Source organism: Castanea sativa, chromosome 5, assembly GCF_040712315.1.
Source record: "Castanea sativa cultivar Marrone di Chiusa Pesio chromosome 5, ASM4071231v1".
Classification (NCBI taxonomy): Eukaryota; Viridiplantae; Streptophyta; class Magnoliopsida; order Fagales; family Fagaceae; genus Castanea; species Castanea sativa.
This window is the reverse complement of record NC_134017.1, coordinates 36,168,086-36,181,658: the sequence shown is the minus strand read 5'-3', so window position 1 is coordinate 36,181,658 and position 13,573 is coordinate 36,168,086. Positions and strand designations below refer to the sequence as shown.

General features: G+C 36.1%; 2 protein-coding genes and 1 non-coding gene across 3 annotated transcripts; 2 read left to right on the top strand and 1 right to left on the bottom strand.

Annotated features, from left to right (window-relative positions):
- The first annotated feature begins 1,869 nt into the window (after nt 1-1,869).
- On the top strand, nt 1,870-2,943 carry LOC142635115 (uncharacterized). Its single transcript, XM_075809328.1, has 3 exons — nt 1,870-1,946; nt 2,160-2,187; nt 2,590-2,943. The coding sequence occupies exons 1-3, from the start codon at nt 1,870-1,872 to the stop codon at nt 2,941-2,943; spliced, it is 459 nt and encodes a 152-aa protein (XP_075665443.1).
- Nucleotides 2,944-11,593: 8,650 nt separating this feature from the next.
- On the top strand, nt 11,594-12,894 carry LOC142634122 (caffeoylshikimate esterase). The gene has a single exon (XM_075808401.1). The coding sequence runs from the start codon at nt 11,801-11,803 to the stop codon at nt 12,761-12,763; it is 963 nt and encodes a 320-aa protein (XP_075664516.1). The 5' UTR covers nt 11,594-11,800; the 3' UTR covers nt 12,764-12,894.
- A 127-nt stretch (nt 12,895-13,021) lies between these two features.
- Nucleotides 13,022-13,093, bottom strand: TRNAQ-CUG (transfer RNA glutamine (anticodon CUG)). The gene has a single exon. It is a non-coding gene; the product is annotated as a tRNA-Gln (tRNA).
- Nucleotides 13,094-13,573: the final 480 nt, after the last annotated feature.

Genomic DNA, 13,573 nt, shown 5'->3' with positions numbered 1-13,573 from the left:
ATCTCACTCTCGCTCTCAATCTTCCTTTCGCTGTCAGTCTCACTCTCACTCCCACTCTCACTCTCACTCCCACTCTCACTCTCCCTCTCCCTCTCGCTCTCACTCTCTGGTGTACTCTCACTCTCAAATCTCGACGTTGACGATATCGAGGTCTTTAGTTGGTGATTTGCACTTCAATTTCGAATCAAAAGGTACATACTCAATCTTACTCTCAATATTTGTTTGAACGTTTGGTTTAGGACGATTTAGGGGTTAGGGTTATTTGTGGTAATTGGGATTGGGATTGGGATTGGGATTGGGATTGGGATTAAATTTAGAAGCAAGGTCCATTGATTTATTGAATAGGACCACAACCATAGCTGTCTAGGCCACCACAAATCTTTCACAGCTATCCAATGCACCTTACTTCTTGATTATTTTCCTTTGTGTTTCTTTTTTTGTAAAAGAATTTATTGATTTCCATTTTGAGTCCAAAATGGATTATGGATAACATGCCCTGTCCAGAATGTTATGAATTTTGGGGCTCATAATTGTTTAAGAATTGCTGTAAATGTACGAGCTTCAATACCCTGGACATAGTCACCTTCCCAATTATATGAAAAATGACCAAACCTCAATCTAAACCACATATTTCTATGTATACAAAAGTAGGAACTCAAAAAAATGGCTAAAATGTTTGTAATGAGTGCTTTTGTTTCAATAAGGGTAATCTACTAGTAGTTCATTAAATCTACTTGTAGGGTATATAGCCCTCTCTTTTGAATGAAATTCAAGCATATAGAAGAAATTTATTAAAGAAAAAGTAGGAACTCAATTTGCGAATTTTTCTCATATGTCATGCTCCTTAAAAAGAGAATTAGAATGTTTGTGTTTTGCATTCGACCTAATGGGCCCGTAGCCACTTAATGGGCCATTAATCACCTTTCATTTATGCCAGACATTGAGTGAGACCCTCTGTGAGTACTATCTTGACAAGGCAGCCTGAGCATCGTTTAAGTTTGCATTGGGATGCTCCTTTGACAGACGAGGCATGCACTTGTCCAAAATCGTAGTCAATATATGTCTAACAAAGATTCTTTTTACTATGCACTTGCCCCTAGCATTGGCATTTAAGTTTGAAGCGTAATTATTACATGCTTATTGAATGCTATTATTAATACAACACTACTCCGTTTGCAAGAAGTGCTAGGTGCACTAAATTGTCGTCATCGATTTAGTGGTGAGCCCGAAGGTGGGTTAGATCCATTGGTTGCCGCTTACATCACAAATGCGGGGTTAGATGGGCTACTTCGGGTCCCAAATATAGACCTTGACCATGGCATTGATCACGGCATTGGTGGAGAGATAGCAGCCAAAGACGCACTCATTCCACTTACCCCACGGTGAGATGACCATCATGCTACAAGACATAGAGGTTATAATAGGGGTTCCTATAGATAGCTTGTCGGTGGTGGGATTTACTCGTATGGACAAGTAAGGCAGCCTCTACGCCAATTTGCTAGGCCATAAGCCGCCGAGTAGAGGTGTCGATGCTAGTGAGAACACCCCAGTGTTGTGTGGGGTGAGGTTAAGAGCATCTTGGCTCGAGTCACGGTTTAGCAACCCTCTCCTGGCTAGCCCCACTAACTTGCTTGTGCTGTAGTACGCTCAATTTTACATTCTAGAGATGTTAAGTGGTATGTTGTTTATGGACAAGTCTGACGAACAGCTCTCAGTCATGTATCTACAGTTTTTCAATCCAATCAGCAATGGAAAGAATTTTAGCTGGGGTAGTGCAGCACTAAGTTTGCTATATAAACACCTCTGTAACGCATCAAAGAAGACAACCAAGTAGATTGGCAATGCACTGCTATTGGTGCAATTGTGGGCATGGACCAGGTTTCCACAAATATGTCCTATGATGAGGCATCCACACCAGGCACTGCCCCAAGTCCACTTGCTGTTAGGTATGTAGGATCTTAGATAGTTACCATTTTACATTTCCCCATTAACTTTTTGGCATGCGAATTATGTAAGTAACTAATATGAAGGTTATGTTTGTGTTGTTTGCTAGATGGAAAGGGGCTAACTACACAACTAAACATCTAATGCACGTCCTATGCGCCGATCATATGTCGCTTGCATTCTTTAACTTGCTTTCTTTTTTCAATACAATGTAGGTCTTCATGGAAGTATAAGAATGATCTTGTATATATGTTAGTTCATGGGTTCATTCCTCTCTTTCCCAAGACCCATTAATATCTTATATTACGAAAATTAAAATTGAAAAAATAATAATAAAGGCTAGGTGGTGATTTGAAGTATATGGCAGCAACCTATTTCGTGAATCACCAATGCATGTGACACACTAAAATGTTTTGTGAATCACTAAATGCATGTGACACACAGATCATATCTAATAAGCATCTTCATTCTTGATATTTCAATTAAACAAGCATCTATAGTTTTAATAAAAAGAAAACAAGAAAAAACAATAAAAGGAAAGAGAAAGAATCATTTTATAGTCTTAGAAGTCTTGATTTGTTTTCTTCAACTTGAATTATTTAACTTATATTCATTTCTAACGTAATCATTACGGTTCATTACAAGGTATGGGATGCCAAACAAAAGGCCGTTGCAGCTATATACGGGGATTTTAAGGAGTTGTATGCAGAGTTACCGCGTTTTTTGGCAGGTTTGAAAGATGCAAGTCCGAGTACAAAGTATAAGTTACTAGTGGACGATAATTACAAACAAGGAACCTGTACATTCAAGTCCATATTTTGGGGGTTTCGCCGATCTATTGCTGGGTTCAAGCACTGCAAGCCTGTGATCAGCATTGATGCAACCCACCTCTATGGAAAATATAAAGGGAAATTGATGATTACAATGGCGACAGATGCTAATAATAAGATTTATCCACTTGCCTTCGCCGTTGTCAAAAGCGAGAGCACAGAGACTTAGGGTTGGTTCTTAGCTTGTATAAGAAGGTATGTTACCAACCGGAGTGATCTGTGTGTCACATCTAACAGACACCCTGGGATACAAGTTGTCTTTAGAATTTCAGAATTTCTGCAAAATCTACAGAATCTGTTCTTTGATGGTTGAACTGCTATGTGGACTCCCTACTATATGTGACATATGTAGGTTTTGTTCTTGAGTTGTTGCCAAAGCTTGCTTTTATGTTCCTTACTCCAATGGCGGGGTTGCAAATTCATCCTCCCTCCCCCCTCTCCAACCCTCCTCTTTCTCTATTTTTTAGGTGCTTGTTTCAATGTTTTGTCTATCATACTTGTCTTGTCCATTTCTGGTTCTTGAAGAAATCAGGCCTTATCTGGTAGGGGCAGCTGGTGGATCTCTTGAACTAGTGGCAATTAAGGTGCCAATAGTCAAAGTAAGGATAACAGGACCAACTATAGAGGTAATGACTGTTCGTGTTGCTGTTACATAGAAACTGTGAGAGAAAATTCCAACAATTGCAGCAGTTCAACTTTTGTAAAATCCTAGGGAGAAACCAAAAAAATAAGAATTTTTTTGTTTTCTTGCGATTTTTTTATCACAGCATCTTGCAAGTAAAGGAGCGTCTAAACAACTCTGTAAAACTTTTGTGATAGTTTCATATAATATGTACAATTTAATATTTAGTGGGCTAACAAAGTTGAGAAAATTCTTGTTAATGAAAATTTAGGCTTGCTAAAGAAACTGTTAGCCATTCCCATGTTCAAACTTTAAATGTTAAATTTGTTTTGGCCTATTTAGTATCTGAGCTTGATTTTGGTTCAACCAAAAGGATGATTGTCCAAAATGTGTGGTAGATCCAGGATTTTTGATACATTTAAAATTAAGACCTGTAAACAAGACACTGTCAGACTTTCATGGCATGTCAACACTATAATAGAAGTTGTGTGTGCTTCCTCCATCCCTAGAACAAATACAAGCAAAAGAAATATGCAAATTTTGGTTTCAAAAATTGTAATGGACTACTGAGTGAGTGAGTGAGATTAAAAACTGAGACGAAGAGGGAGAGTGTGAGAGTGAGATTGAGAGTGAGAGGGAGACTGAGAATTAGACTAAGTGAGATTGAAAAATTTTACATAGTACTCAAGTTCTATGAACTTGAGTTTGATGGACTAAGTAACCGAGAGAAACCCGAGTTCATTGAACTCAAGTATGAGGACTCCAAATTAGTCCTAGAACCCAAGCCAAACCCAAGCCAAACCCAAGTTCATTGAACTCGAATATGGTGGACAACAAAACCTGAGCTAGACTCGCGTTTGGGGAGCTCGGGTACTGTGTATGTAAAATTACACAGTACTTGAGTCTTGGGAACTCGAGTTTAATCCACACAGTACTTGAGTTTGAGACCATCGAGTACTAGGTGGCATTTTTTAAAGCACAAATCCAGCTCAACCAGTGCCATGCTAACAAACTCACTAGGAACTCGAGTTCACTGAACTCGAGTACTATTTAAAACTCGATTTTATGAAGTTTGAGTACTAAAAAAGAGGTAGATTCCTAAATATTTCCGAAACATTGCTAGAATGTCACAAACTTTGTAAAAACGTGGTAATTGGCTATTTTCACCTTCAACTCTCCATCAAAACATGATAAGACACAACAAAACAAAATTAAACAAAGAAAAACATATTTGTAAGAATTCATAACATATAAATCAAATTAAGACAAAAAGAACACAAGTTATAAAACCCTAAATTAAGGAAGAGTCATGGAGAGAGACTCACCTTGCTTATGGAACACAACTTGGTTGATATTTTAACTGGCCCCCAATGCCTACACAACAAGAGTGAAAGATAATCAAGAGAATCAAAGTATTTAATAGTTCACAAGTAATTACAACTCAAAATAAAAATATGTTTTTGAAAAGATTGTTTGAAAAAAGTTTTGGAAGAGATTAGAAAATAGTTTCTTCCCTAATGAGTAATAGTAAGAGATCTTGAAAAGCCAAAAACATGCTTAATGATGTGTGTGTAGAAAGTTGAAAGTTAGAAAAGAGTTTTGGAAGATTTTAGGTGAAAAATCAACTCTCTCTTGCTAGGGTTTGACTTTGGAGGCATAAGGTTGTATTTATATCTTTAAAGTAGGGTTTTTAGGCTCATTTAGAGAGTTTTGGATGTTCCAAAGGGTCTAGGGGCCGAGTCCCATCAAAGAGGGAGGCTTTGGGCCCTAAATAATGAAGTTATGGGCCTCTGGAACTCAACCTGTGTATGCAAGTTTGGAGACGCGCACACATGCGTCCCCAAAAACCCTAATTCTAATAGCTCTAATGGCCCGACTTCAAACAGTCATAATTCACCCTTAAGTTCAAATTAGGCAAAATTTGTGTTCAAATTGAATTCCAGGATTTATACTTTCCAATGAAACAAATCTCACTCAATTGTTCTTTGTGAATCAAAAGTTATGGTCAAAACAGTGAGCAAAGGTCATTTTTCTGCATCATTTTCAAAGTGATTTGAGCACTTTTGAGTTGTGATTACTTCCAAACTATCAAAATAACTTCAATTACCTTTTGTAGATATGTCAAGCTCATCATTGGGACTTGAGTACAAAATGAGGTGTCTACAATGGAAGCCTTAGGTTAAACTTATAATTGTCAATATTATGCAAATACAGAAATATAAATAAGACACAATATGAAATTAAACAAACTGTTTCACGGGAAAAACCTAGGGGACTTGACCTTATCAATCCCAAGATGATCAGATTTACTATTAGATGGAATTTTACAGACTGAATAACCCTATTCTTTGTAAACCTAAGTACAATTACCAAATTGAGTTTTGAAATCCATAGACGTCTCTAATAGCAATCTACTGTAGCGTGAACCTTCAATCCACTACTTCAATATCCCCTTAAAGATTTGAATCCAATACACTTGATACTTGGAAAGCATCAACTTGAATACACCGGTTCAAAGAGTATGTGAGTAATTCTCGGTAGTGACTTGAGAGAGCAATAGGTACAAAACATTTTAGATCTCAAATGTGCAACTCTAATGTCCAGAAAAACATGCCTATAGGTTTCCTTTATATACTCAGTGAAGTAGATCTGAAACCCTAAACATCTTATGGGCTAATGGACTGAATTTCTGATTCTGTATATACGCAATTTGATTGGTCAAAATTAAGTTTTGATCAATCTAATTTGTTAAAAAATTATGATACTTGAATCACTTGAAATCTTGTTCTTGCACACTAAATGGTGGTACCTTGAGCATTATCTAAACACTAGTTGCAGACCCACTCATCGCATGGGAATATGCAACTATTTTTTAACATGGTATAATGCATGATTTATTCTATAAAACGTCTGGAGAAATTATTTCTAAAATTATTTCTCATCTCTCCATCTTTACAAATATATCATTATATTATTTTGAGTTTTTTTTTTTTTTGAAAAACTTAGGTGCGTCTATTTGATATTATTCCATTATTTTTTTGAGATAAAAGATAGAAATACTATTATTTTTTCAAGTGATTATTATTATTCAAACTTTTGTATAGTGTGTTATGGTTTTTTTTCCTACAACTAAAATTTTTAGGTTCCAAAATTAATTATTTGAATTTCTCATTCTCTTAAGAAGATTATCGTGATAAACAAACCTCATCACAAATTTATAATTGATATTACTCAAATAATATACAGAGACATTCAAATACATAATCATCTCACTCCTAAAATATCTAAAAATGAACTCAAACCAAAACTATAAGAGGGATAAAGAGTATATGTGATTAATAACTCAAAAATCACCACCAAAGTGTACCATCCAAAAGTAGAGACACAAAAAAAAAAAAAGCAAAAATTCATCAATCTAAAATAGATTTGCAAGAACGAATTAATGAGAGAGAGAGAGAGAGAGAACAATCACCTTTTTTGGAAGAGAATGTGAGACAAATAACAAAATTATATAAAAGAAGATGAGTAGAAGAATATTTAAAGGATAATGTATAGTTGTAAACACCAAATTATCCAAGTCATGCTATGTAATAGAATAACATTAAATTATTATGTAATTTCATAGGATAACATGTAACAAATAAAGAATAAAAAATTAAAATATAACCAAATCATATCAACCTAAAGTAGAGTTAAATATAAAAATTCATCAATCTAAAGAATTAAACATCCACCACAAGAAAGAATATATATATATATATATATATATATATATATATATATATATAGAGAGAGAGAGAGAGAGAGAGAGAGAGAGAGAGAGAGAGAGTATTCACCTTTTTGTGTGAGCAAAATATAGATTGAATGAAAGAGAAAATAACAATTTTTTATAGTTAAAAAATGGGGAGAAGACGAGTCAAAATAAAATGAAGATGAAGGGATAGAGAAATTGTAAGGTTAAGATATAGAATAATGGGGAGATAAAAAGGTAAAAGTAAGTAAATGTTACAGAAGGTGTAATAGTAAAGTGACAAATTAAATAGGAGAAAAAGAATTAAAAAGGAGATCCTTTTGTGTGAGCAAAATATGAATTGAATGGTAGATAAAATAACAAATTTTTATAGTAAAAAATAACAAATTTTTATAGTAAAAAATGGGGAGACGAAGGGTCAAAATAAAAGGAAGATGAAGAGCTAGAGAGAGGTTAAGGTACAAAGTAGTGGGGAAATAAAAAGGTAAAAGTAAGTAAATTTTGGAGAAGGTGTAATTGTAAAGTGGAAAATTTATAAAGAGAAAAATAATTAAAAATGAGAGAAAATATTGACAATAGGTTGAGGATGTGGTGCTGATGTGGCTCAACAAGAGCGCAGCAACATTAAAAACTCTACGCTTCAGCTTTTAGATATGTATAGATTCCTATAAACTCTATAAGCTATAACTATATAAGCATATGTTTACGAGTTTGTCAACGCAACTATAAAGATTTAAAACCTAACAATTGCAAGGCAAAGAGAAAGAACTAAATTTTGTTCCATTAAATAAATTAATTGCAAGGTAAAGAGAATGAAATGTTAAATGCAGGACAAAGACAATGACCCTAAATATGATTCCAATAATTTGATTAATCATTCTTAAGAAATGCATTAATCATGGTAATTTAAACCACCTAGGCATATGACAAAATTTAATGGGGAAAAAGCATTTTCTCCCCTCTATATTCGGGATAGTTCATAATTCCCCCCTAATCTTTGGAACCAAGTAATTTCTGCCCTCAATGTTTTGGAAATTAGCAAATATCCTCATTCTGTTACTCTCTCTGTTAAATCTATTGGAATCTTTTGATTACTAAAATATTCTTTTGTGCAAAGTCTAAAGGTTTGGTTCAAGTTACACTTACGCTCGATATGTTTCGACAATAATGTTTTCTTAAAAATGAGTCATTTTTCAAAAAGTATTTTCTATAAAACTATTTCATTTTCCTATGTTTGGTAGCAATCTAAATGAATTGAAAAGAATTCTTCTTACTTTCCTTATTTAGTTTGCTGTGAGATAAAGTTGTTTTCTCAAAAAAATTAGTGGAAAACAATCTCTAAAAATAAGTTATAATTATTTTGTTGACCAAAGGTAGTTTTCCATTGACTCATTTTTTCTAATACTACCAAACATTAAAAAACACAGAAAACTATCTTTACACAAGATTTTCCATCGAAACAAACAGAGCATTAGTACAAACCCTTTATTCAAATTCCACCCCTCAATAAATTTTTATTGGATAAATATTTTAAAATTTTCCACTGTTAGATCATAAATTTTTTTTTTCTTAATATGCACACCAAATTTCTTATTAATCGAATGCTATATATTATTTGATCTATAAACAATTTTTTATAAATAAAAAATGAACTTCAATTTTTCAAATTACACCCTCAAATAAAAAAATCATTATGTAGTACAACATACAAAAGTTCCTCTTATATGAATTTATAAACTTACTTTTAAAAAATTCATCATCAATTTACTTTTATTATTTAATAAAATCTCAAATGCAGGATTAAATCGAAGAAAATGGGCCAACCGGAGATCCTCCCAGGGACGAAATCGAAGAAAATAGGGACCGCCTCTCGAGATCCCTGCCTAATCTGGAGATCCAAAATCTCTCTTAGGTCTGGTATCTGAGAGGAATTGGCGAAACCTGCCTAGCCGGATAATACCCAGGCGTGAGAGGACGGAGGGGCCTCATCATGAGACGAGTCAAAATCTTCTGTCTCACTTTTCTTGCTCCACTCTATACTCCACCAATAAAAACTTGTCACGTGTTCACCTAATTAATTAAATACTACTATTAATTAATAAAGGTAGCATTAATAAGTCAATAATGATAGTATTTAATTAATTAGGAGAACACGTGGCAAGGTTTTATTGGTGGAGTATAGAGTGGAGTAGGAAAAGTGAGACAGAAGATTTGGACTCTCATGAGACACCACAGGGAAAAATAAGCTGGGAGTGTACCAGGGGTCCCGTAAGGGAAGGCTGGGCGCTCCGCGACCCCCTGTGATTCATCCTGCAAAAAATCAGAAGAACTCTCGCCCTCAGAAGGGCTAGGAGTACACTCTCTCCTTTTTCGAGAGGAAGAGGAAGCCATCAAAGCAACAAGTGTGCTAGGGGATAGTACAGTAAAAGGAATAAAGAATACGAAAAAGGAAGACAAAGGAGCAAATTAACTGTAAGAAAGAAGATAAGCCTAAGGACGGAAGGATCAAGGAAATGAAAAAAAAACAAATAATAAAAAAAAAAGTTTGCAATAATAATACAAAGAGCAGTTGGAGGAAGACGATGTATGGAAAGGCGCGCCAATTGCCAAAATTTAATTTCAGAAAGAAAGTTACTGGCTGTTATTAATGGGAGTTACGGGGAACGTGTAAAGTGGATGGAGGAAATTTTTCACTCTAAAGGAAATTAATTACCACGACTCGCGTGAAATGGGGAGTTACAAAAGGGGAAGCGCAACGTGCAAAGAGGACCAGGGTACCCAACAATAAGCAAGAAGTCAGGACCCTGAAAGAAGAGAGAGGGGAACCCAAGGATGATTAAAATAACAAAGAAGGAAGTTCTATGGGAACTAAAACTCTACATTACTCATGCGCGGGATGCAGGCAACCCACGAGCTCGGGTGGCTAAATGTTGAGGTCTAAAACATCATGACACAAGGCCCAAAGAAATGGCACATTGGGCCAACTCAAGGGAAGTAAAAATTGAGGAAAAATGATTGGGCTTAAAAAAAAGAAAAGGACAGTAAGGCCGAAGGATTTGAGGCCCAAGATCCCTGAAAAGGCAGGATTTAGGGTCCATAAAATAAAGGGAGAAAGAAAAAGGAGTCAGCCCGCCAAAATCAAAGAACCAAAGAAAGTCCAGTAGAAAGGGCTGGGCCAGGATCCCGAAGACTGCCTAGGACCTCTGGGGTGTGTAGCACGACCAAAGTGGGATTAAGACAGCTCAAAGGGAAATCAAAAGGCACAAAGAACGAAAGGCAGTTTTGTTCTTCTTGAGCACTCAGTGATGCAGCACAGAGACAGAAGGCTTGGAGAGCAATGACTCAAGAGCAAGAGGCTGGTACCACGGGGAACCCAGAAAGGAGAGCCATAAAAGAAAATAGCTGGGAAAACCTTCGACTTGGCAGAGAAGGACTTGGCTTACTAGGAAAAATGACAAAAGGGGAAAGGCGGCCAAAAAGGGGCTAAGTCTGAAAAAGGGAAGATAGAGAAACCTTGGAGGAAGCAAAGTTGAAGGTCAGCTCCCCCGAAGGCACCTCAGAACGGAAAGTCAGCAAGGGGCTTTTGATGGAAAAGCACCAAAAGAAGAGAACAATGAGAAACGAGAAAAGAATCGATCGTCAGAAGGACTGGAACAACAGGGGCTCTGGTACCCAAGGAGCCAAGGGGGAGGAATCAGTGGTACCCTAGAACCCTAGAGTGACACTATAAAAGGGAGAAGCAGCCAACGTTGAAAAGGGGGGGGGTAATTCAGCAATAGTAAAATCATAATAGAATCATAAAACTCTGTCAAAACTCTAAGAAAATAAAGAAATATCTCCCGGTATCCCAGAAACAACCAATATAGTACATACTTGGATTCAAAAAGATTCAAATTTTGCAAGTCTCAGAGGCTTAGATAGCTTTCTAAGTCTGTAATTTTTTAGCTTATTTAGACCTTGTATCACATTTTAGTGAGCATCTTGTAATCCATAATTAAGAAAACTAATGGAGTATTTCTTATTGATTTGAGGATCCCTAACAATTATTTCGTGTGTTTCTTTATTGCATTGCCTGCCTTTGTTGTTTCCTTGTTGTTCAATACATATATTTTCGCTTGCTAGTGTATACGTATTGTAGAAACCTTACCCTATGCACCACTTGGTTTGTAAACAGCTCATTTAGCTACAGTAAACCAAGCCAAGTCCCTTCAAACTACAACAAGAGGGCTCCGAGGTCCTTGCTTAAACTTGGGCCTGGACACCATCAAAAAAGTGACCCTCACAAACTCTTATTATTATATTGAAAATATAAAAATGAATCAATTTAACTACAAGACTCTTAAGCATATTTTAATTATTATTGAGAATCATATGCGGTGTAATATTCATATTTGATACTAGTCATACAACAATCATCCTTTATACTTCCATAATGTGGACCCTACATGTATTCCATTCGATGAGATATCCTCTCCAAACATGGGATTATTCTTTATGCTATCAAAAAATTAAGCTAAGAAAAGGAAGAACAATTAACCAACAAACCACTGGTCAAGGAGTCAATTCAGCGACAACCCTGGGTTGGGAGGTGAGAGTCCAATCTCCTCCAATCAGCCACAAGCCCCAAAAAAAAAGAAAAAAAAAAATCCAATAATGAAGGAACAGGAAAACCCCCAAATCAGCAACCTCCATGGCTGGGGTGACATCCCAGAAGAAGACTACTACAAGCTCCTAGGAGGAATCAAAGCATCTAAATCATTTTACACCTCTCCCAGAGGTCTTAAGCTCTTCACCAGGTCATGGCTTCCCTCTTCCTCCACCCCTCCTCGTGGCCTCATCTGTATGGTCCATGGCTATGGCAACGACATTAGCTGGACTTTCCAAGCCACTCCTATCTTCCTTGCCCAAAAGGGTTTTACCTGCTTTGCTCTTGACCTTGAAGGCCATGGCCAATCTCAAGGTCTCAGGGCATTCGTACCCAATGTTGATTCTGTTGTTCAAGACTGTCTCTCATTCTTCAATTTCGTCAAACAAGACCCTCGCTTTCACGGGCTGCCTTCTTTTCTCTATGGTGAATCAATGGGGGGTGCGATTTGCCTGCTGATTCACTTGGCAAATCCAAAAGGTTTTGATGGTGCGATTTTGGTAGCACCCATGTGTAAAATCTCGGATATTGTGAGACCCAAATGGCCAATTCCTGAGGTTCTCTCTTTTGTTGCCAAATTCTTGCCCACTTTGCCTATTGTTCCGACTGCAGATCTTATGTATAAGTCTGTGAAAGTTGACAAGAAGAAGATTGTGGCGGAGAAGAATCCGATGAGGTATAGGGGGAAACCAAGATTGGGGACCGTTCTTGAACTTTTGAGGGTTACTGACTATTTGAGTCAAAGATTGAGCGAGGTGAGTATTTCGTTTATTGTATTACATGGGAGTGCAGATGTTGTTACTGATCCAAATGTAAGCAGAGCTTTGTATGAAGAGGCAAAGAGCAAGGATAAGACTATAAAGATTTATGATGGGATGATGCATTCTTTATTATTTGGAGAAACTGATGAGAATGTTGGAATTGTTCGCAATGATATTCTGTCCTGGTTGAATGATAGATGCTCTGAATGATAGGGTTGGATTCAAATTGTTGATTTTATTAACTAGTCATAATTTTCAATTGTATTATGGATGAATGAATTCATTAACATTTTATGATTCAATTGTATTATGGATGAATGAATTCATAAACATTCTACAAATTAATGATGAGCGCTGACTATTATCTCATCTGATCAACATACTTGTGCTAATAATGTAAGAGGTTATATTTAGCTTATATTTGCTTCAATGACAAAACAAAACAAAAATAAATAAATAAATAAAAATAGGTCCCACCGAGATTTGAACTCGGGTTACTGGATTCAGAGTCCAATGTCCTGACCACTAGACCATGGGACCAAGTTCGAGGATCTGTTTCTATTTAGAAGATATTAATACTTTGTATCTGCCTTCGACTATCAGGTCAATAATTTACCTTTATCAAAAAATCTAGTCAGTCTTTACCGCTTACACTAATAATATGGTTTGACAAAGAAGTAAAAGCAAAAGTTGTTCAAACACAAAACTCCCATCCAAAGAAATTTCAAAACAAATAGCCGCCCGCCCATTTAAATGAGGAAATTTTTCTGTCTTCTTCTTTTTTTTGGCTTGGAAGGAAACTTCATTCAACCAAAATCCGAAACAGAGTACACAAATCAGAGAAGCTAAAATACAAGAACATAAGCATAACAAGGAAATTAAGTAGTTATCATAATCTTCTTAACACAAAATAGTTATCATAAGGGTTCTCTGGATCTGTTATTTACCTGCAGTTTTGAAAATTACTCAACATCATGACAATAAAATAACACCATTCTCCCGTAAATATTCGGTTGTGGG